The 25,594-nt window shown below is 39.8% G+C and overlaps 1 protein-coding gene across 1 annotated transcript in view; it reads right to left on the bottom strand.

Annotated features, from left to right (window-relative positions):
• Nucleotides 1–824: 824 nt before the first annotated feature.
• LOC127456167 (DNA damage-binding protein 1-like) overlaps nt 825–25,594 on the bottom strand; it is a 79,562-nt gene continuing 54,792 nt past the window's right edge. Inside the window, exons 18-27 of the mRNA XM_051724516.1 lie at nt 21,961–22,072; nt 14,542–14,665; nt 13,255–13,419; nt 11,709–11,803; nt 11,453–11,623; nt 11,273–11,382; nt 8,192–8,361; nt 7,999–8,101; nt 7,783–7,906; nt 825–1,200 (exon numbers count right to left, since the gene is read on the bottom strand). Coding sequence (XP_051580476.1) covers nt 1,117–1,200; nt 7,783–7,906; nt 7,999–8,101; nt 8,192–8,361; nt 11,273–11,382; nt 11,453–11,623; nt 11,709–11,803; nt 13,255–13,419; nt 14,542–14,665; nt 21,961–22,072 — 1,258 coding nt within the window. The 3' untranslated portion in view covers nt 825–1,116. The remainder of the gene's footprint in view (nt 1,201–7,782; nt 7,907–7,998; nt 8,102–8,191; nt 8,362–11,272; nt 11,383–11,452; nt 11,624–11,708; nt 11,804–13,254; nt 13,420–14,541; nt 14,666–21,960; nt 22,073–25,594) is intronic.

A 25,594-nucleotide genomic window follows, 5' to 3' on the forward strand; every position in this document is an offset into this window, starting at 1 on the left:
TAAAAATGAATCCATTAGATTACATTTCTGACTACAATTTTAAGCCATATAATTTGTAATCAGTATCAGATCACAATTCAGAAGTAATGTAGTCAGCATGTTCCCTCTAGTCTTTTCAGCATTGGGCAAACTGTCCATCACTTTGTGCAGTCTTAGAGACTGTGTTGTAATTCTTTGTTTTGATTAATGTCAATAATACTGTAAGATAAATCGTGAGCAATATCTAAAAAAACATACATTTAGAAAGGACTGTAATTGTACAGTCCAACTAAAACAATAAATATATTTACCACTGGTCTAGATTTCACTTCTCAATTTGAGTGGGCCAGTGATGATTGGTAACCATTTGGATATTGTTACAATAAAGCTCGCATTCATGGACGCAGCCTCTAGACATATGCAGGCATGTGATCGGCCAACTGTATTGTGATCCGTTTATTTTTCTGGATTCAATAAAATAAATGGGAAGGTACAATGACAGTTTGTAATGTCAGATGAAGTAAGAGTTAAACTGGAACTTGTTAGGGTGAAAAGCACTTTGAGAATTGACAATTGTAGGTGGTGGTCTGGAAATAGATACCTTCCTGTTTTGTGTTTTTTTGTGGATTTACATGACTCGCGTGAGTCACATTTTTAGCTCAAAAACTCTGCAAATCCAGATTAATCTGGGGAGAAAAAAATACACATTCCTGCATATAGGCCTAATATTTCTCATTTAATATGAATGTCATTATGGTAAGCAATGACTGAATTCAGCCAGTAATTCACTGAATTCCTCAATGCATTTAATACATCATACTTCATAAAACGCAACAGGTCGAAAGTATTGAAGAAAACTTTATTTTTTTAAAACAAAATAAAAAAATAATAAAAAAAAACAATCACAATGACAAAGGCTTTACTAAAACTATTGAGATTCAGTATTGAACAGTATATAACCTCCATCCAGCAGACAGGGATATTCTTCACATAAAATCTATCATAATTATACTCATATGACAGACACCTTGAATGTGTGTGTGAGCTGTGACAGAACACAATTCATTGTGCAGGAGTGAAGTGCACACACTCGGATTTATTTATATTTATGTACAGATGTGTGAACGCTCAGATTGGTTAGTGGATTCGTGTGAGCTCTTCCACGATCTTAATAACCTCATCCACCGTAGCTTCCCGCTTCATTCCACTGCCATCATCAATCTGAAAAAGACAAACATTCATAAACATGTTCACATGACAATGCACTGCTTATGATCAAACAAAACCAACAGCACTGTGAGTCCCAAAAATAACTGTGACATCAAAACCTGAATTTATATTACTGCCAGGATATAAGACAAGTGAATTTATGAATTCACTACATTCATGTGACAAGCATCAGTTGGGTTTTTGTCACTATGAATTTAGACTAAGACTCTATGATAATGTTGTTTAGGAGCAAGTGAAAAGGGGTTCAGGGACACAGTCAGAGTTTTTAACTGTTAGTCACAATACAACATACATATGCACTGCACAAGCAGAGAATTACTACAGAATATTTGATACATGACAAAAGAACATTAAAGCTGAAGTATGTAACTTTTTCCAGTGTTAAAACACCATCTTCAATCCCTGCTTGATATGCAGATACAACTATCAGTAAGCAATTCATAGATTCATTTTATTGAAAACTGTAAACACTGTCTTTGTGGTATTCATGTTTATTTTTAGTGACCTGCCCCATCAACGTTACTCAACCAATGGCATGAGTTTGAGGGCGGGACTTACTGACAGTTTGAACAACTGCAGGCGAAGGGCGTACTCAGAAAGTTGTTTTGAAAACATTTATTTTTGCAATTCTGTTCGGTGGAGTTAGTAATGCTGAAAATACACACTTCAGCTTTAAACGGCTTTGTTGAGAAACTTAAGGTTTTTTCAGTTAACCTTACAGGTGGCGTCAAACATTAGTACTGACCAGTGTTGGATGTAATTGATTACTTTTTAGTCAAAAAGTAGTATAACACATTACAATTTAAATTCTTGTATTCAGATTACAGTTACTGATTTTCAATTAAATTAATTACTTTTAAGTACATTACATTGGTTACACTTATTTCTAAAAAAAATTTGTTCATGGGTAGTAAGTGTTTTTAACTAATTGGTCATAAGAGACTTCAAAATGGTGACATTCCTGATGGGTCTCCAAGGCGGTTTTAACAAGTTTCCCTGCTATCTTTGCCTTTGGGACAGCAGGGACACCGGCGGGATTGGTCACAGTGGACCGAGTTCTCTGTGGGGAGGAACAACGTCAAGTGGGAGCCACTGGTGGACCCCCGGAAGGTGCTGATGCCACCACTGCACATCAAATTGGGCCTTATGAAACAATTTGTCAGAGCTCTAGATAAGGAGTCGGCAGCCTTCAAGTACCTTCCAGACTTCTTCCCTAAGCTGTCTGAGACAAAGGTCAAAGCCAGTGTCTTCGTAGGACCACAGACAAAAAAAGGATTTTGGATTCATATGTTTTTTTCTGACTTTATGTGAATGAAAAGACAACAATTCGCCCGTTTTCTCATCGGAAATAGGTACATTTCAAAATATCACTGTCCTGGTCACAAAAGCAAAGTTTGTGGGGAATAATAGCCATTTTCTATACTTTTGAGGCATATATAGGAAATAACACTTACTACCCAGGAACAAAAATCGTGTTACATAGTGTAATATTATGTAGAATATATTTAAAACATGTTCATGTGTACGACTGTGTTTCTGTGACAGTTAAAGATACAATTACAATGAAAGAGGCGGAAATTATTTTATATATAGATTTTTTTTTTTAATGTTTCGCAAAAAATCATTTCACATTACTTATAACTTTACATTTAAGTGAAGTAATGTGTTTACAATTTCAGATAAGTAATTTGTAGTGGATTACTATTTTTGAGCAACCAGACTTATATTTATGAACATAAAAATGTGACACGCTCCATCAAAATGAGTCAGTCGGTGCTTCAGCTCTGCACTTTTAATATTCCCTTCCAACTCCACGAGTTCTCTTGCTTTGGATTTTTTGGTGAATGATGCATACTGTATGATCCGACCACTGCCTTAAGTGCCTTCCAAGCCATGCCCACAGAGGATACTGAGGACTAGTTGGTCTCCATATAAACTTTAATTTCAGCATTTAACATTTGTTGAAAATCAGGATTTTGCAAAAGGGATACATTAAAGCAGCAACTATATGATTTCTTTTTCTCCATATGTGGCAACACCTCTAAACTCACCAGGGCATGATCTAAGACAAAGATGTTTCCAATTGAGCAGTCAACAACAGATGAAATGAGGGACTTGGATATATATATATATATATATATATATATATATATATATATAAAAATCTATTCTAGAATAAATCTTATGGACTGATGAAAATAAATTTATAGTTCCTACCAGATGGGTTCAAGAGTCTCCAAATATCAGTAAGGCCAAGATTTTTACACATCCTTTGAAGCGTCAATGTTGGTCTAGGGGGCTTACGCACTTTTGCTTCAGTACGATCAAGGACTGAGTCCATCAAAAGATTAAAGTATCCTCCCAATATTATATCATGAGGGGTGCCAGCGGCTTGCAACATCCCTTCAAGATGCCCCTGAATTTCTGCTAAAACAATAATGACTCTTCCTAATTTATATTTAAACTGTTTGAGACATTTGAACTGTAGATGTTTACTTCGTGTAATGACTCCCCTGCTCTTACTTGAGCCAGCACTAAAGAAAATATGTCCACCCCATATCTTCCCAAATTTTCAGCTTCCTGCGGGGAAAGATGCGTTTCTTGAAGAAACACTATATTATATTTCTTACGTTTAAGAAATAACCTTCCTTCTTTTTGTGGGGTGCCCCAACCCATTCACATTCCACGTGGAGAGAGACAATCCACTCATATTAACATTTGATATATGAGAAAAATAGATTGTGTGTCAAAAACAATATTATAAAGACCACATTCCAACATTAGTGTAACAAATCAAACCCCAAACCTCCCCCCAAACCAAACAAACTAAAAAAGAAAAATGTGCACACTAACCCCGCGCACAACAGCGCCAACCGGCGTCCATCCCTCTAAACTCAAACAGTACATGTATGCCTACGAGAGTCCCCGTGACAACTAGGGATGCACCGATACCACTTTTTCTCTTCCGATCCAATATCTGAAATCTCAGTACCGGCCGATACCGATCCGATACAGTGTTGTTTTTTTTTCATAATAAGTTTAGAATATATATACACCTCACTGAGTGATGCTAATTATATGTAAAGAAACACAAACCTCTAACTACACATTATTTCAATATAAATGTACAAACTATTAAGAAAAACTTTATTGTTAAATAGTCTACTGGATAATGCTGCAGCACAATTAACAGTAATTCCAGTCTAAGGCGGCAGTCTTTTTTTTTTTTTTTTGCAAAAAACATTCAACTTGTATCTGGACTTTAATGGATTCGGATCTCTTTTTTTATTCAATTTAGTTGTAAGATATCAGCTCACTTTTCATTCACACAGTTATTTTTTGGAACCCATTAAATTTAAATATTGTTATAATTTGTAAACAAATAATAATAATAATAATAAAAATAATTATACATTATTATTATTGACTTTTAGAATTTTAAATACAACAGTAATATATTTAAATCCTGCACATTTAACTTTAAAACCCTCAGGCTTTTATTTTGACATTCTGAACTCTCCAGGAAGTCCTGTATGTGTCTGTTAGTAAGCAAGTTCACAGTAGTTTAATTAGCTTCTTATTCAAATTCTGGTAAAATGCACCTCCGGCACCATTCTAAATGCATATTATAAGTGAACCTAACTATTGAGCATCTACATCTGAGATGTTGTTCGTGAGTAGTGCTCAAATGTTTACGCAACACGTTGAAGGCTAAAAATAGCCGCGAGTGTAAGTGTAAACAGAGCAACGCTATTCAATAACGTGCTGGCGCTGCACGTGCATATTATATATTTACTTATTAAACACAGCCTTTTGTGATTCACAGAGCTATCACATGTCTTCAAGTGGCTTTGAATAAAATGCACAAGTCATATTAACTACTTCAATGGTGTTTTTATGGTTCTTTTATGACATTTTTGGAGCTTGACAGGAACAAACATGACTAACACACAGTATCGGATTTGGATCGGGCTCGTCGGACCGATACCCGATCCATCTAAAAACGTCAGTATCGGAGCCGATACCGATCCAGGTATCGGATCGGTGCATCCCTAGCGACAGCTTTGCCGTCGGATAGCCCAAGTCTGGTGTTTCTATACAGATTTTGTGAAACAGAATTACATAACAGAAAATAATCTATAAAACAAACTCTAGCCAATTAGCAGAATAAACACAAAACATGTAGCTTCATCCACATAACTGTTCCTCCACAGAACAAGCTCCAGCCGCTAGCGGAACCAGTTCAGTTTCCACGGACAGTCAAACGAATGCTCAGTAAGCCAGCCCATTCGACCGATAAATGAGTGCAACAAAAGACCCAATCACTCCAATGTCCTGCAAGAGATGTTCCACAAAACAAACTTTAGGCCACAGGAGGCATAAGCACCAAAAATGTGCAGATTTATCCACAAGCTATCCCGAAGAAATTATATTACACAAAACAAACTCCAGCCACTAGGCGGAACCAGCACAAAAAGAAACAAAGGCGGCGCCCAGCTTCCTAAATGGTGTATGTTCAGTGAGTTAAGCCCACTAAACAGCAACATGAAAATCACCAAAGGGCTTACTCCCGCCAATGTTTTTATGAAGGACAGAGCTTGCTGTGGGCATGTAAATTCTCTACGGCCATCCTTAGCATCTATACTCAGGTTGGCCGGAAACATCAGTGCAAATGCGATCTTCCGTTGATGTAAGACTTTCTTGCATTCCTTGAATCGATAACGTTTCTCTCTTTTCGAATTCGCAAAGTCTGGGAACAAGAAAATGCTGTGGTTCTTCCAAGAAAGCTTTTCTTTACTCCTCACCTCGTGTAAACACAAGATCTTTTTTGGATGATCTCAGAAATTTGGCCAGAACTGATCGGGGCCTGTCTCCCTTGGTGGATCTGCGAGCCGGGACTCTGTGAGCTCGCTCGATTTCCATCTTATGGCCTGTTATGTTGAGCAGACTCGGGAAGAGCTCGTCTAGGAATTTCACCATATCTCGACCTTCTTCATACTCAGGAATTCCAACAATTCGGACGTTGTTTTGTTGATTACGATTCTCCAAATCCTCCAGTTTTTCCCAAATGTGCTGCAAGTCTGTCTTGGTTGCTAGCGGATTAGCAGCTAATCAGAGAATTTCGCCTCCATGGAAGTGATTGATCGACATATTACAGCCAAATCCTCTAAGTCTGCGATGACTTTTGTCAGCATTACAGACATACTGGACAGCTGATGCTGAATTTCTCCCACCGCACCATCCAAAGTGAGTCCCTGGTCTACGGGCCTGTCTGGGGTATCAGCTTGAGCACGTAAGTGTCTTTTAATACCTCCAGCGCCCCAGAATTTTGAATTCTTTGACATATTGTCTCCATAAAACTGTTAAGAATCAGGGTGCATCGAATCTCACTAGTTTATGACATAAAAAGTAGTAAAAACTAGCAAAGTGCGCAGAGCTTGCCGCTCACACGTCCGACCCTCGCATGGAGTCACCTTAAAATTTGAATGCTTTTTTGATTTTTCCCCTTTTTCTCCCAATTTGGAATGCCCAATTCCCAATGTGCTTTTTAAGTCCTCGTGGTCACGTAGTGATTCGCCTCAATCCGGATGGCGCAGTACGAATCCCAGTTGCTTTCGCGTCTGAGACCGTCAACCCGCACATCTTATCACGTGGCTTGTTGAGCGTGTTGCCATGGAGACATAGCACATGTGGAGGCTTCACGCCATCCACTGCGGCATCCACGCTCAACTCACCACGCGCTCCACCGAGAACTGACCACATTATAGCTACCACGAGGAGGTTACCCCATGTGACTCTACCCTCCCTAGCAACCGGGCCAATTTGGTTGCTTAGGAGACCTGGCTGGAGTCACTCAGCACGCCCTGGTAAAACTTGAATTTGTAACGTTTTTAATAAAGTCTCAGCTTTCAAATTGTCAATGTTAGCATGAAATTCAAACTATAAAAACTACAAGTATAAATTGACAGTAAAGCATTGATTTTGAGTTGGGATGCAGATGAAGTAATCAGTAAAGTCAGTAATATGTATGTTTTTGAGTAGTAATTATTAGTGAAACACTTTTGAGTGACTCACCCAACACTGATTAACAATAAAATCTGTATAAACTTAATAAACACCTAACTGATGTAGGGCTACTCATATTTTCCTTTCATCAGGCTCTTAATTATTGAATTAACTTCTGCCTTTAATCAAAGCTGGTAAGCATTAGAACTGAACATTTACAGAAGAGAAAAGCTCATAGCTTCGTCCATATTTCATGGAGGTCCAGGTTTTAAAGCACTTTTGTTAAATTCTGCTTTGCTCTTGCCCTTATGAAAATTCACAGCAGTTCTTGCATAGTATTGAGATGGTATTATGTAAGATCATGGTTTTCACTCGTAAAACCATGGTCCTCATAAGCGTGGTTGTTTAAATGTAACTGGTTTATAAAAAACAAATAAATGGTATTTGTTCTGAAAAAACTAACAACTGCCATAAAAGTGACTTATATTCCCTTACTCCCCTAATACAGCCCTATTTTCTACACGCGATGCTGCAGAGATGTGTGTGTGTGAATTTTAGCGTGCTTACCTGCAGTGTGCTCACCACCTCCTGCATCTTAGCACGACCCAGATCCAGGAAACTCTCGATCAGATCTCCATCTATGAACCCTGTGGCCTGCTCGGTCTTGCGTTCTGTGTGGAATGACCTCCAGGTGGCACTAGAGTCAAGGACTACACACATATGGTTTATGCAGAAGAGACTTCATTCACCATATAAACACACACACAGTTTGTTGAAGGATATAAGCTGTGCTCGATCTTGCCGACACTTTTGATGACTTTATTGAGTCTGTTCTGAAGATCCATCATTAAACTGTACCAGCCCTCGGACAGTGACGTCACCAAACCTGAAAAGTGAACATCAAAGTGGTGTTAATGCACTCGCTGCTGGATTTTAGAACAGGTACCGTGTGTATTTAAAGGTAAAACAAATTCACCAATCATTCCGTTGACTGTGCCGAACAGCACTGAACCCTGGGTTGGTGTGGAGCTCTCGCCGAGGTTCTGCAGAACTAGAGAACCGTGTGAAAACACATTGACAAACTCGCCGAGATGAAACAAGCCCACCTCCTGCAGGTGCTGCCGCTCCTCATCTGTAGTCGCCGCCCTGCAGGAAGAGAGAAATGTTTACTTTATTATCTGTAATTCACTGTACCGCATTCATTGGCCCCGTTTCCACCTGGTATTAAGATGCGTTTCGGGTGATCCGATCACATGTGGTCAGCCCTAAATACAGGTATAAACGAGGTCTAAAACATTTTGTGATACGAATGTGGTCAAAAATGAATAAGAGCACATCACATTTGAGGTGTAAATGCTAATCCATCCTGCATGTGTCCTGGCAGAAGTGAAGCGCCGCCCCTCACCTGTCAATCAGAGTGAAAAAGAGTTTAAACTTTGCCGTTTAAGAGCGTTTTAAAAGGAAATAACCGTCCGATCGGACACCTCGGCCTTTTTTAATTAAAAAGCAGACACATACACAATCATAAGAGCTTCATGGATCTACTTTAGTGTGTCTGATATCAACACAGATGAGAAGTACGAACACCTGAAGCTCCTTTAATACAGATAAAACACTAAAATAATGGATAATTCTGCTTGACATATTGCTTTTGTGCTTAGATTAAATTTTCGCATCTGGGAGAAACAGTGCGCTGTTTTTTTCCCGTGCTTTCTTTGTCTTTTCTGACTTTGTTGTGCTTTATCATCATGCAGTAACACATTGACAGTGTGACTGATGTATGTCATCATGAAACAGAGACCCTCCCCTCCAAATCCCTACACAAGTGGTCACAGGAGACGCATTTAAGCGACCATGTGTAAACAGCAATGTGTCTCAACTGACCACATGTGATCGGATAACCCGAGATACATCTAAAAACCAGGTGGACACGGGGTCATTATGTGTTCTCTTTAATCAACAATATTCTGAACATCTCTCAGAATTAATAGATAGGAATTATTTAGAGAAATAGAAATAGTGAAGCTGGTTATCCTCCATCGGTTCATTCTGTATAATAACTGTTTAGATAATCGGTCTATTATTTCTTCGATGAATCAAATGTCTTGCACAGTGAATTGCTATAAAACACATAAAAAAATTCAAACTTTGTGTGAAAGAAAATGTTAATAACAAAAAGTCCAGATCTGAAAAGCCAAACAGTTTCAATGACAAGATTAAAGAAAAACAATTCTGTTGAAAGTGTTGACGGTTGCACACATTAATGTGTAATGTGATTTAAGGTACTAACATTAAAGTTCTGTGCTTATATTGTTATTTGCATTACATATATTAATCTTATTTAAATCCATAAAATAAAGATTTTATTTCAGACTTAAATTTGACCATATCAATAGCATACGCTACGGCAAAGCAAAGGGTATCAGGAGAAGCCAGGTGTAGCTACGTATCGGTATTTTTCAAGACAAGTTCTGTATGTATGCATGTATCCTCGAACTGCACTGCAAAGCGCAGCGGACATTTACAGTGTACATTTTCACATACGGCACAAGCCAAAATTCTTGCGAAGAGCAATTAAACTAATCTAGAAACTGTAGGGACAAGACTGTTTGACAATGCAAGCCGAAAAAATCTGTCAATGGGAGTACACATGCTTCATTTCTCTTTTAAGCGCATGCAGGGAGAAAGAAGCCAGACATATCACGGACAGTAAAGATAGTTAAAATAAAAATTTAGATCCTATAGTTAAAATGTTTTTCTTACGTTTTATCTATCAAAATGACGGACATCGTTTGGAATTATCCGTTGAAGTGTTTTTTTTTTTTTTGTTTGTTTTTTTTTTTTAAAAAGGCCACATTTCTGGGACTAGTTTACCCAAATAAACGGGTAGACATGCAAGCCCTTTGTATAAATGTATATTACATGTTTCTATATTAAAATGGGATAAAATTTTATTACATGTTGCTGCCATAATAATGGTCCATTTCAAAAGTTTACGTGATCTGGCTCTCGTTTTTCTTAAGAGATCCTGCTCACTGTGGTAGAGCAGCGATGTCATTTTATTATTGTGAATTATTTCAAACATTTTTGTTACACAATCCTCCATTGTTCACAACTGTACATTATGACCAGAGCTGTTACCACGCAGTACAACCGTACAGCTCTTAGCAGTGGTCAAAAAGGATTTAAAAAATGACTTTTGGATAATAAACTCGGAGATGTGGATTTGGACGGTAATTAAATTACTACATGACCTTGGTGTTTGTAAAAAAAATAAACTAGGTAATTCGGGTGTGAATTTTCTTGCAGGAAGTGGGAGAAAAAATACTCTAAAAATAGCTTATCAATTTGGCAATATAATTATAACATTAGAAAATTGTCGTGAAAATGTTAGCTCCAGAAACAATTGCGTATAATGAATATAGTTAAGTATTAGCTACTTTTAGAGGTTACTCTGTTGTTAATTCCTCACATTTAGACAGTTAAGGACATTACATTACATGTAGCGAGTTTTTAAAGAAACTGCATATTCACAGCACAAGTTACGCATTCTGACTAGCGCATAACTTAGTTCTAGTTCACTTGTTTATTGGTTTCAATGTCTGTGCAGATGTAAGTTGTAATATGAGGTTTATGTTTATAATGTCACACATATAGGATGTTTTTCAGTGAGGCAATTAACCCGTTAGTAAAGTTCATTGAACAGGTGTTCAGGTGGGAAATACACAACATATTATGACTTGATTTCACTCAATTTTTCGTAGATATCTCTTTCTTGAAAAAAAAAAAAAATACTAAAAATTAATATAAAAAAAAAAGTGTTAGTACATTGTTAATATCTTGCAATATTTTTTTCAACAGCATGTTTGAATAAAAAAACCGTCTGATTATTGTCATGATGCGTCTTTTTAGTCTCTTCTTCGTTAACAAAATCAATAAACTGTTTGACAAACATTTGTCAGTAATTAAGTTGACAAGGTTAACACTGTACACAGCACATTTACCCAACAAATCAATCACAATTGCAATTTACTGCTGTTGCAGCCACAGTCATTACCCGTCTTTCTGGCAGACGAACAGGTTGAAAGCATTCTCTGCTCCCAGAAAGTTATCATCATCCAGGATTTCTACAGCACTCATCCAGTTAGGATTGAAATCACGAGCGATCTGATGAAATTACAACAGCATAATTACAACATGAATTTAATGAAATGTAAAAAATGGCAGGACTGTTCACCTCTTCAAAGCTGCCCTCCATGGGTTTGTACGCCAGAAGCAGCACCGAGCGCATCAGATCTCCCACCAGTATGAAATCACCTTTAGTCTTCAGATACAGGGCCATGATGTTGTTATAGTGATTACACTCAGTGCGCAGCTCCTTCTCCGCCGTCCACTCGTACAGACGCACCTGCGCACACACACACACACAGACCACTGCTAGTGTACAGAACATGTGTTTGATTAAACCATCACATGAGCGTCAGTGGACTCACAGTGCTGTTGATGCTAGCCAGCAGTTTGCCATTAAACTCCACCATCGAGTAAACTGCTCCTTTCACTTCCTTCTCTGCAACTGTCTGCAGTTTACCTGAAAATACAGAAAACATGAAACATCCAACTGAATATATATATATAATCTATCTATCTATCTATCTATCTATCCATCACGGGGTACAGTATATAAGAGTCTATGACATGTTGCTCATTTTGTTTATTTTTTTCGAAAATACATTTCATACAGATGACTTGAATACACCCCTTCTATGGTAAACATGTATTCAATTTCTCTGTATTGTAAATAATTTTGATATTTTTGCTACAGTAGCTCTTCTGTGGGATCACACCAGGCGGGTGAGCCTTGCTCCCCACGCGCATCAATGAGCCTTTGGCGCCCATGACCCTGTCGCCGGTTCAGCAGTTGTCCTTCCTTGGACCACTTTTGGTAGGTACTAACCACTGCATACCGGGAACACCCCACAAGTCCTGCCGTTTTGGAGATGCTCTGACAAGGGCCAAATTGTGAGTGCTAGACGACTGCGTCAAAGTCGCTCAGATCCTTACGCTGGCCCATTTTTCCTGCTTACATTACATGAAATTCAAAAACTAACTGTTCACTTGCTGCCTAATATATACCACCCCTTGACAGGTGCCATTGTAACGAGATAATCCATGTTTTTCACTTCACCTGTCAGTGGCTGATCAGTGTACATAGTTTGCATGAGCGACGCGCTGCAAACGTGAGCATTGTGAATGTGTGGAGACAGTGGTGTGTGATGCAGGCTGCACAACACGTCCCTTTTAAAGCTCCTCCTTGGCTAATATACGGAAACACCATCATGAGCATAGAGCATCTCACATCTGTGATGCTCTGTTATGCAGCACTTTATTTGATAAAATATAACTCCGATGTATTTTAGATTGTGCTGCGAGGTTCTGAATAAAAGCACTTCATTTGATAAAAATAATACAATATCATGTTTAAAATTAATTATGCTTTGATTTAAAGTTTTAATGAATTTATTTAAACACCATTTTGGTGATAAAATTGAAAAACTGTTGATATGCAGTTAAGAAAAAACAAAACAAAAAAAAAGTATCAGACTCCTGTACTCTGTCTCAAAAAAAATGGTATCGGGACATCCCTATGTAAAACCATAACACAGGAAATGACACCACAGAGGTTGTCTCTCTTATAAATATTAGAAAATCTGACCTTTTTAAATGACATGGCAAGGTTAGATCATGTTGACATGTCAAATGGTAAAATGCTCCAAAAAATACTTTAACCCTTAAACAATAATGATGAAGATGTGGACACTGACATATATTCAGGATAAATTAAATGTTAGTTTTGTCAATGATCATACCACTTAAATCATTTACTTGAGTTTGTAGTTCCACTTGTCATTAAATCAATACTTTTGTTAAATAAGGTATACAAAAATGGTATTATAAAACTGTATGAAACAAACTTGAATAAACTTGTTCTAAGCTAGATTTGAAATAAAAAAAAAAAAAAGGACTGTAATGCGCTCTTACCATCTGTATAGTGAAAGACAATGATGCGTCCCTGTTTAGGCTCCGCCTCTTCTGGATACACCATGGCCGTGCCGACGATAAAGTACACAGCAGGATCTCTGCCCAGCTTACAGGACACCATACTCAGTGCATACTCATTCTGCAGGAACTGATGGCCGTGTAACACTGCAGCAGGAAGAAATAATGCTTTCCATTTAAAGGTGCATTCAGTAATTTAGGGCTAATTTAAAAAGTTTTACACATTAACAAATGAATTGTGTTTTTGTGAAGAGTGGTCTGAATGGTGTAGACTCAGATGAGATGAAGACTGTACTCATAATAGTTTTCTATAAAAAGTGTTATTACACATGGTGTGCGGGTCACCCCTTCAATGTGTTTCGCCATGTTGAAATCACATGACCTGCTGTGATTCACTAAACGTCGAAGAGAATCCTCATGCTCACTGGCTGCCGCCTATGTAGATATGCTTGACTATGCTTAGAACAGTGTTGTTTGGTGATGCGAAGAGCAAAACAATGGAAAATACTTATTATCATGCTTTAGAAGCAGAGACAACAGGAGATTCTGTAACTGTACTGCAGGAGAACCAAAAAAAGGTCTGAAGCAAGAAGACGGAAAGACTGGCAAATGCAAAAAACTAGAGTAAACATCAGTAATGGTAAGGCATCTACATCTTCATTTGTTTAGTAGCTTGGCACAGCGATTGTTGTGGATTTTGTGTAAACCATGACTTTGGTTGATTGGAAAAAAAATAAGTTAATCAAAAACAGTATTCATGGACATGCTAAATTTGATAATCAAAAACAACTCTAATCTTTCCTTTACCATAACATTCTTTAATCGCTAGATAACTGAGGTTTATTTTACGCTAAGCAGTTCTCTAATAAAGGTAATAACTGTCTTTAGAAATAACATGAAGCATAGACTGTCTCCAAAGTTTATTGATACGAGGAACAATAATAATCTGTCCTTAACTATAGAAGTCTTTTCGCTTGAATCCTGACGTTTGTTTGTAGGCAAAGCAATTATAGTAGTAATAAATAACTTTAGAAATTACCTCAAACTCCGACATTTTCCAGATGCAAATAATATTCCAAAGATGATCATGCTTATCCACGTTGAAAGATGGCAGTACAACGCCCAACAGCACTGTTGAATAGGTACTTAAAGTACACGAAGCAGAGCAATGCTAACGCTAGCTAAAGAATTACTGAATGCCCCTTTAAAACACACATTCCCGTACAGAGAGATTGAAGCTCAAGTAAGTGTTATAAAGTATGAACGCACCCTCAAATGTGTGCTGATCCACCACCAGCAGACTGTGCACCTCCACCTCCTCTCCAAATGATGTCTCATGAGGTGAAGTGCTGCTGGGGAACAGTTTACTGGAGCTCACGCTGCTGGACAATGCCTGAATACAAACACACACGATCAAAACATCTCTCACATGACTCTGATGATGCTATTGAATCACTTGTACAAAGTAAATTAGGTTTAATTTATAAAGTAGTTATTTTAATGTGTCCACACTAGGGATGTGCAAAACTAGCTATCATCATAATCGACTAGTCTGTGGGTTGCCTGAATGTCTAGTTGACTTTTAAGTCTTAAAGAAGCCCTGTTTAATTAGGCAGGTTTAAGGCTCCTTCACACCAAAAGCAATGTGCCCAATGCTCACAGTTAGCACATTCATGCTTTTACAATAGGTGTCGCTGATCCAGTCAATTTTATAGACAGTGGCGCAACGCACCATTCAGCTGGTCCATCACTGGTAAGAGGAACTACTTAAAAAGATTCCAAAACAACCTCACAAGTGAGAGAGCTGATCGGGAGGGGTGTTCTATTTCCTTTCATTCAAGATCGCCAGAGGCAGTACTGAAAGCACTAGTGGAAAATTATTGCGCTTTGACCAAGAATCGAATTGTAAATTTGTCACCACGTGACGCATGATGTGTCTTTAGCTATAAAAACCCCTGAACACCTCAGCTCGATCTCTTCTTCATTTTCGCTTGACGAAATCGATTGTGACAATATCTTGGCCAGTTTGTTTTGATGAGTGCTTCAGCTGACATCCACAAACTGTTTTGTCACCGTGTTTACGGATTGGATTACGAGTGGTTTTCTCCGGGATTCGCTGCTCGCGATCGGGAAGCGCCGTTTACGAGTGTTTTCTCCGGGAAGCACCCACGAGAGGTTTCAAACTTCTGGCTGCCTGTAAGTTTGTATATCTTTGTAAACACATGCACTCTGAAGCCCTGGTTGCCTAGGTTTAATGAGTGCAGGATCATTGTTTGTTTCTCGCTGGATATGAAACTTACGCGAGTGTCGTTAACGAGAGCTGGATTTAAACCCATTGGATTGCTTTTAGGTGAGTACTGAAGTCAGTATGGATACATCTAGATGTTCTACATGCCCTAATGCGATGAATATCATGGATGGACATAATCAGTGCCCTGCTTGCCTTGGAGTGGACTATCTTAAAGAGGCCATGTATGACCCATGCTCTAATTGCTCCATAAAGCCTCTTGCTGTGCATCGAGCGGGACTGGCAGGTCTGGAATCCTCTGCAGAGGATTTGCTGCCTTCTTCGAGCATCCCTATGTCTAAATTACATATAGCCTACAGATCAAGAACTAAAGACAATCATAAAGACAATAATATTCATAATAAATTAGCCTAATAAATTCCCTTGTGTTCCCAAAATAATGCTGCCAAATGTGTTCTTATCGAATTTGTGTTTGTATTGCGTTTTGGTCAAATGAAATAGAACTCAGTTTTAGGTTCAATTTGAACATGTCGTATTACTTTATAATTTAATCACTTTCGTCTTTGTTTCTTTAATACAAATATATATATATATATATATATATATCTCTCTTTTACTGAACCTGCAGTGTTGCGTTCACAATGCATGTTAACCGGGTGGAAATAAAGCGAACTAAACCCACAGCACCTCCTAAGATGATCGGAGATAATTTGCAGCATTCTCATAGACGACATTATTCTTGCAAACAGTTTTCAGATGAATAAAGCAAGAGAAAAAGAGTGAAAACTCTTTACATGCGCTTGTTCAACAAGACAGACACGATCATTGACAGCTTTTCTTTTGTCTGTTCTTATAAATATAATAAAGTGTTTCTTCAAGTGCATGTCTTTGTACCACCCCTGGAGTCGCGAGTTCGAATCCAGGGCATGCTGAGTGAATCTAGCCAGCTCTCCTAAGCAAACAAATTGGCCCAGTTGCTAGGGAGGGTAGAGTCACATGGGGTAACCTCCATGTGGTCACGATTAAGGGTTCTCGCTCTCAATGGGGCACGTGGTAAGTTGTGCGTGGATCGCAGAGAGTAGCATGAGCCTCCCGTGCTGTGGGTCTCTGTGATGTCATGCACAACGAGCCACGTGATAAGATGTGCGGATTGGCGGTCTCAGAATCTGAGGCAACTGAGTCTTGTCCTCCGCCACCCGGATTGAGGTAACCGCGCCACCATGAGGACCTACTAAGTAGTGGGAATTGGGCATTCCAAATTGGGAGAAAAGGGGATAAAAATGTGTTTTTTTTTTTAAAGTGTGTGTCTTTGTGACTTGCAGCATTTCTTGTAATGTGTCACTCCGAGACGTCTTACAGGTCGCCCACCTGTTGCGGGTAGATGAGCAAAATTACCCACGCATGAAATACATTTCAACGAGGAGCTTGCGAACTCAATTCAGCCGTCACACTCGGTGGGTGCTATTTTCACACCCTGAGCTACTGTTTAATATATCTGGCAACTTCTCAGATCCATGGTTTTGCCATTTCCCGATATTGTCGATCATCGTCTGTCAATGAGTGTCAGAGTCAGACTCATTCCCATCATGTAGGGACAGCTTCAGGGACCAGTGCACCTACAGTGACCCCTGTTGTTTGCTATCAGAATGTTGGTGCAAAACCTACATTTAAGCCTCCTCATCAGTTTCGCTGTCGGAGCATCCATCCTCCACGTCCTCCTGCCAGACGTGGTGGCACCTTACTACAGGGCAGTCTCACATGCAACACCAAGGACCCATTGTCACCCCCCATCTCTGCAGACAGGAGTGCTGATGTGGAAAGTTCGACTGTGTTTCATGGAGAGTCATCTGGCTCATTGAAGATCAATAACAACAAACCAGTGGCTGCTGACTATCCTCTCAAGAGGCTATCGTTTACAGTTTCGCCGTCTACCTCCTGTACACACTGGCGTGAGACCCACAGTAGTTTACAATCCACGCCAGATAGACACCCTTGCACACGAAGTTCAGGTATTGCTGCGCAAAGGAGCCATAGAACGTGTCAACCCCCAAGTTCAACCCGGGGGATTCTTTTCCAATTACTTTCTGGTCACAAAGAAAGATGGCAGATTTCGGCCAATCTTAGATTTAAGGAATTTAAATGTTCTAAAGTTCCTGCCAATCCGAATGCTGCACACAGCAGATGTTTTACAGGCCATTATGCTAGATTTAATGGAGCCTACTTTCATATTCCAATTGTTCTGGAACACAGGCGATTCCTTTGGTTTTCATTTATGGGTCAAATATTTCAGAGTTCTCCCGTTTGGCCTCTTCCTGGCACCAAGTGTGTTTTCAAAGTGCATCCAGGCTGCACTAGAACCACACCAAAGGAACGGCATGAGAGTGTTGCCATACCTGGACAATTGGCTTGTCTGTGCGGCATCACCACAGCAGGCAATGGATCAAACTCGCCAGTTACTGGACCATATTACGTCTTTGGGGTTCACAGAGAATTGGGACAAATGCAGGCTTGTCCCAACTCAGTCCACCATTTCATAGGTCTGACACTCAACTCTCCCACAGTGCTGACCTCCCCCACATTGGAGAGGATACAATCGATTTTGAAAGCAGGGAAGCTTCTTCGGGTGGGCCACACCAAGCGCTACATTACCTTAATGAGGCTCTTAGGGAAGCTCACAGTGGCAACAGCAGTGGTGCCACTGGGATTGCTATGGCTGAGACCATTCTAACGCTGGCTCATTCAGACGCAGCCTTGTCCAGTGCGGGACAAATATGCAAGGGTCAAAAAAAAAAAAAAAAAAAAAAAAAAAAATCACACACCGTTGCACTCAAGCCCTGGCTACATGGTCACGGAAGCAGTTCCTCCTCAAAGGAGTTCCACTGGGTCCTCCACCTTCACGGTGGGAGGTAATAAGGACGAATGCCAGTCTTCTCAGATGGGGTGGAGTCTGGTGCCAGAGAGGAGTGAATGGCAGAAGAGTGAGTGGGGCTTTGTGCACAGCACATATAAACATTCTGGAATTGACTGCAGTGTTTCTCACTCTACTCCATTTTCAAATGGTGCTCAGGGACAAACAAATCTTGGTGCGCACAGACAACGTGGCAACGCTTTTTTTCATCAATTATCAGGGGGGCACAAGGTCACGGAGCGCACTTCAAGTTGCTCACATTCTGCTAATATGGGCTCAAGCAATCCTTCTTTCCATTCGAGGGGTTTACCTGCCCGGTCGACTCAACCATGCCGCAGACGCTCTCTGGTGTTACAGGGAGATTGCAGACCACACCCGGAGGTGGTGCAGATGATATGGCGGATTTATGGGACCGCAGTAGTCAATGTGTTCGCAGACAGTCAGACAACTCACTGCCCTCGTTGGGTCTCTCTGACAGACGAGCCAGAATCACTGGGCCTGGATGCACTGGCTCACAATTGTCTGGAAGTAATGTTGTATGCTCCCCCCCCCGTTACCACTGATTTGGAGAACACTGTGCCGCGTGCGTGACTGCGGCCACCGTCTGCTGTTAGTTGATCCTCAATGGCCTTTGAGGCCATGGTTTCAGACCCTCCCGTCATTGTTAGCAGGGCCACATTGTCCTCTACCCAGCAGATCAGATCTGCTGACTCAGTTGGAGGGGAGAGTTTGGCATCCTCACCCAGACCGGTCGAAATTGTGGATGTGGCCACTGGGTCCACCGGGCCCCTCTTGGTGTGTTCACAGGTGGCCAGAGACACTGTTTTGAATGCTTTTGCAGCATCTACACGAAAATTGTAAGCTAGTAAGTGGAAGGTGTTCTGTGACTGGTGCAGAGACCATGCCGCTGATTCACTACACTTTTTTGTAGGACGGATTTTAGATATTTTGCAAAATCTTTTAGAGCTTGGATGTTCTGCTTCTACAATCAAGGTGTATGTAGCAGCTTTGGCAGCCAACCGTTCTGAGGTGATCAGTGTCTTACTTGAGTCTGACTGGTTAGTTGTGGCCTTTTTGAAAGGGGCTAATCTTCTGTGCCCTCCATGGGATGTGCAAAGCCAATTCCATATGCCAAGCATCATTTGAGCCTATAATGGACTCTGACATTAAATGGCTGTCTTTGAAGACTGCATGCCTCTTGACCATTACAACAGCGAAGCGTGAGTGAACTCCACACATTATCAGTGAGCACTTCCTGTTTGCGCTGGGGGCCTGATTTTAATAATGTTTCATTGTGGCCAATCCAGCATTTTTTCCGAAGACATTGTCTCCACAATTTATGAATTAGCCCATTGTGTTGGCTGCTCTGCCACTAGATCAGGCTGACATGCGGGTTGAGCTATGTCAAGTTAGGTCTTTGAAGGTTTACATTGACAGAACAGCAGCCTGGCGCAAGACTGACCAATTGTTTGTTTCCTTTAGTGATGCACGCAAAGGGATTGGCTCTCCAAGAAGAGACTAGCGCACTGGGTGACGTAGGTAATTTCTTATGAATCAAGTCTCCAGGGCGTCCTGTCCCCTCATCTATTCACCGTCACTCTACGCGTGCTCTCGCAACATCTTGGGCAGCGCTCAGAGGTGTATCGCTCTCTGAAATTTGTGCAGCAGCAACATGGGCTTCAGCCTGCACTTTTTCTCATTTCTACAGACTGAATGTGACTCCCCTGCCAGCAGTGTGTGCTGCGAAGCTCTCTAGCTGCACTGATGCATCGCAAGGTGATTCCTTGTGACCGCGTAGGTATTCATCTTCCACTAGTATTTTCAGTACTGCCTTTGGCGGTCTGGAACGAAAGGAAATAGAACACTGGTTACGTGTGTAACTGTGGTTCTATGACTGAGTGGAAGACTGCCAGAGTCTCTGGTCACTCGGAATTCACAAGAATTAGCTATCTAGAGATCGAGCTGACGTGTTCAGGGATTTTTATAGCTGAAGACACGTCATGCGTCACGGGGTGACAACTTTCTAATTAGATTCTCGGTCAAACCACAAGTGTTTTCCACTAATGCTTTGAGTACTGCCTCTGGTGGTCTTCCACTCAGTCATAGAACCACAGTTACATACATAACCAGTGTTTTCTCTACAAGCTGCAGCAGCGATGATGAGTTTGTTGATTTGCTCAACGAGAAAGAAAACATTCAAGACAATTTCAAACTATTTCAATTCACCTGCAGAAAAAGTTGGCAGACAGTTTAATCATGAATGCACAGTTTGAGGAGCGATTAGAAAGAATCCAGTGTAAAAATAATATTAATGGTTAAAACAAAGGTTATCAAAAGGAAGAAAACTGATACTAATGTTGTTGCCATTCTACATTTTAAATATAAAAGAATGCTTAAAAATGTTGGTGAGCAAAACAGCTTTCTGTGCCTTAGCGCCACAAATTGTGCTGGTTTTGGTAAATGCAGAAGCTCCTGTCAAGTGATCCAAAGCTCAAACTGTATGGTCAGGGCATTTCACCACCAGGCAAAAAAATTAATAAATAAATAAATAAATAAAAGAGAGAGAGAGAAAGTCAGTCACTAACCATAAAAAACAAAAAAAAAACTCACTGTCGGCGCACAAATGTTCGCTCCCGGTGTGAAAAGCTCTATAGGAATCTATTGTTTCTATTCAAATCTTCACTGTGGTAAAAAAAAATTTTTTTGGTGTGAAAAAGCCTTTTAAAGTCATATCCATTTAACACCGATCAGACCCGTATAAATGCTTGTGGCGTCCATCTGAATGTGTATGACAGTAGCCGTATTACTGAAAGGGGAAGACTTTAAAAACTCAACTACTCTCAGAGGGGTTTTACCATGCTGTCTAAAAATATCAAAGCCAAAAAATAAAATTAAAATTAAAATTCTAGTTTATGTCATTAATGAACAGGTAAGTTGTTGGAACAGAGCCGTGTTTCCCAACCTTTTTTGCCATAAGTACACCTACAGCATCATCAGTAAGGCTAGAGTACCCCCCTACATCGACACAAAACCATAGATGTGTACCAAAGGATAATTAACATTTATATATAAATATACAAATATAATTTATATATAAATATCATTTATGATGTTTTTCAACAACAACAAAATCAAAACCAGGCCAAATGAGCTGTGAAATGCACAGTTAGAGCAGAATAATGCTGTTAATTACACAGGATCTTCTAACTGTACACTGGGAAATACAAATTTTACCGATTTTATTTTACCTTTTATTTATTTGTTTTTTGATCAACAAATGACAGTAAAGAACAGAAAGGATATTAAAAGAGACATTATCAATGACAAATGGATTGCGTCTTTGAATCGCATTACATTGTTTAAGATCGTTCAAATAAAGATTACAATTAATTATAAAAAACATCCAATCCAACAGTTTTCATGTACCCCCTGGAACCTGCTCACTTACCCCCTGAGGAACGCGTACCCCTGGTTGGGAATCAGTGAACTAGAGCTTTCTGAGCCATCTGTACACCCTGACACACACACAAACCTGTGTACTGGCACTGGGGCGCACCGCTGCTGTACTTCCACTGGCGTCCTGCATTTCCACTCTACTGGACAACACTCCAAAACACTGAGACACCTCCTGATAACAGATACGCCTGCCAAACACACAATACAATAACAAATGAGAGAGTGACACAACAAAATATTAATTTATAAACCGGTGACAGTAGTCAATGAACATTAAGAACAACATTTTTATGGCGTCATAATTCTTACCAGAGCTTGAATTTGAAAAAGACTCAGAATTCATGATCTTGAAAAAAGACAGTGTAATTTGATTTGGATACTGAAAATTCTTGCGGTGTGAATTCACCTCCTAGATATTTGGGTTTTGAATTCAGGTTTTATTATTCAAGTGGTGGATTACATGTTGGGAAATTCAGGTCTCAATATTCAGGTTGGGAAATTCAGGGTGCAAAATTCAAGGATGACATCCGGGAATGCAAGGGAGAGGAAACTAGCATGGATGTAATCGATTATAAGCACCGCTAGCACTGGTTGGCAAAACAGTCTGGCACCAGACTCCACCCCATCTGAGAAGACATTCATCCTTATTACCTCCCACCGTGAAGGTGGAGGACCCAGTGGAAGTGTTGAATGTCAATAAAGTGAACCGCAAACATACAATTGGCATTTTGAACCTTTATTGTGTACATTAACCAGTCTGTATTGCTAGCTTAGCAGCAGATTTTTCCAAACAACGATAACAAAAACGAGATGAAAAGCATCATCATGACGATAATTAAATGATTATATTAAAGCATACTGTTGATGAAAAAATTATGAGGAAAGAATTACACTGCAAGATATTAACAGTGCAAGACCTGCAAACCTCTTCAACAGAAAATGAAGCGGATTAACAGGTGAATTTGAAGTTATGCACTATTCATAACGTGCCTAACTTGTATTGTGAATATGTCATCCAAATGACACGCTACACGCAATTAATAACAGTATGTAGCATGAAAAGTTAGGAATACAGTAGGCTAACTTCTCAAGATTATCTTATACTTCAGTATACATTCATTATTTGCCATTATTTCAGGAGCTCAGGTTTTCACAAGGACAATTGTACAGTATTTTGTATGTAGACAATCTTTTAAGTTTAATACATACTTAAATTAAGAATGTTAATATATTTTTTCTAAATATTTGATAAAAGTTTGGTCTGTCACACTGACACATGCTATTTTCTCATTTTGCACATTATCATTTAAAGATTATTTTTGTTGACAAATTATATGCCATTTTAGTCCGCATAAAACAGACTAAAATGAATGAATATTACATGATGAAATATACTAATTTCAAAGGATATTTACATAAAAAAACTGAATAATTTAACACTGCTGCATCTTTTTATTTTAGATTTATTATTTAATACTGCTGTTTTTATTACAGACTTGCAAATAAGGTAGTTTGATTTTTCTTTTCCACTGGTAAATGCCTTCGCCCATTCATAAACAAAGTATGATTGATGAAACTTGCTGCTAGTTCCTGCTGGTGTTAGAAATTCGAATGATCAAATATACCAATCAAGTTATCTTTTTTACAGTCGGAGTCAGAAGTTTACAATCACTTAGTTTGAAGTCATTAAAACTCATTTTTTAACCACTCCACAGATTTAATATTAGCAAAGTATAGTTTTGGAAAGTCGTTTAGGACATCTACTTTGTGTATGACACGAGTAATTTTTCCAACAATTGTTTACAGACAGACTGTTTCACTTTTAATTGACTATATCACAATTCCAGTGGATCAGAAGTTTATACACCAAGTTAACTGTGCCTTTAAGCAGCTTTGAAAATTCCATAAAATGTCAGGCCTTTAGACAATTAGCTTCTGATTGGAGGTGTACTGAATTGGAGATGTACCTGTGGATGCATTTTAATGCCTACCTTCAAACTCAGTGCCTCCTTGCTTGACATCATTGGAAAATCAAACAAAATCAGCCAAGAACTCGAGAGAAAAACAAAAAAAACAAAAAAAAAAACAAAAAAAACAAACAATTGTGGACCTCCACAAATCTGGTTCATCCTTGGGAGCAATTTCCAAACGCCTGAAGGTATCACGTTCATCCGTCCAAACAATAGTATGCAAGTCTAAACACCATGGGACCACGCAGCCATCATACCGCTCAGGAAGGAGACGCATTCTGTCTCCTAGAGATGAACATAGTTTGGTGCAAAAAGTGCAAATCAATCCCAGAACAACAGCAAAGGACCTTGTGGAGATGCTGGAGGAAACAGGTAGACAAGTATCTATATCCACAGTAAAACAAGTCCTATATAGACATAACCTGAAAGGATGCTCAGCAAGAAAGAAGCCAGTGCTCCAAAACTGCCATAAAAAAGCCAGACTATGTTTGTAAGTGCACATGGGGACAAAGATCTTACTTTTTGGAGAAATGTCCTCTGGTCTGATGAAACAAAAATCGAACTGTTTGGCCATAATGACCATTGTTATGTTTGGAGGAAAAAGGGTGAGGCTTGCAAGCCGAAGATCATCATCCCAATCGTGAAGCATGGGGGTGGCAGCATCATGTTGTGGGGGTACTTTGCTGCAGGAGGGACTGGTGCACTTCACAAAATAGATGGCATCATTAGGAAGGAATATTATGTTGATAAATTGAAGCAAGATCTCAAGACATCAGCTAAGAAGTTAAAGCTCAGTCGCAAATGGGTCTTCCAAATGGACAATGACCCCAAGCATACCTCCAAAGTTGTGGCAAAATGGCTTAAGGACAACAAAGTCAAGGTATTGGAGTGGCCATCACAAAGCCCAGACCTCGATCCGATAGAAAATTTGTGGGCAGAACTGAAAAAGTGTGTGTGAGCAAGGAGGCTTACAAACCTGACTTAGTTACACCAGTTCTGTCTGGAGGAATGGGCCAAAATTCCAGCAACTTCTTGTGAGAAGCTTGTGGAAGGCTACCCAAAACGTTCTGACCAAAGTACAAACAATTTAAGGCAATGCTACCAAATACTAACAAAGTTTATGTAAACTTCTGACCCACTGGGAATGTGATGAAAGAAATAAAAGCTGAAATAAATCACTCTCTCTGCTGTTTTTCTGACATTTCACATTCTTTTTTTTTATTTTCTCCCCAATTTGGAATGCCCAATTCCCAATGCACTCTAAGTCCTCGTGGTGTCATAGTGACTCGCCTCAAGCGGAGGATGAATCTCAGTTGCCTCTGCATCTGAAACAGTCAATCCATGCATCTTATCACGTGGCTTGTTGAGGGCGTTACCGCGGAGACATAGCACACGGAGGCTTCACGCTATTCTCTGCAGCATCCATGCACAACTCACCACACGACCCCACCGAGAGCGAGAACCACATTATAGCGACCACGAGGAGGTTACCCCATGTGACTCTACCCTCCCTAACAACCAGTGTTAATGACACTCTAGAAGAGGATTGGACCCAGAGGCCAAACCCAAATCTGCAGGCGTGCTGGCTCTGGGTGCCAGATGCAGCTGTACAGCTGGGAGAGAAGATTCCTCCTGAGGGAAAGTTGCCATGGACTGCCTGCTAAAAGCTTCCACAGCAGAGGGAACCAAGGCCTGTCCGGCCACCGTGGTGCCACCAGGAGCACTCTGTGATTGTACAGA

The sequence above is a fragment of the Myxocyprinus asiaticus genome, chromosome 18 (genome assembly GCF_019703515.2).
Source record: "Myxocyprinus asiaticus isolate MX2 ecotype Aquarium Trade chromosome 18, UBuf_Myxa_2, whole genome shotgun sequence".
NCBI classification, from domain to species: domain Eukaryota; kingdom Metazoa; phylum Chordata; class Actinopteri; order Cypriniformes; family Catostomidae; genus Myxocyprinus; species Myxocyprinus asiaticus.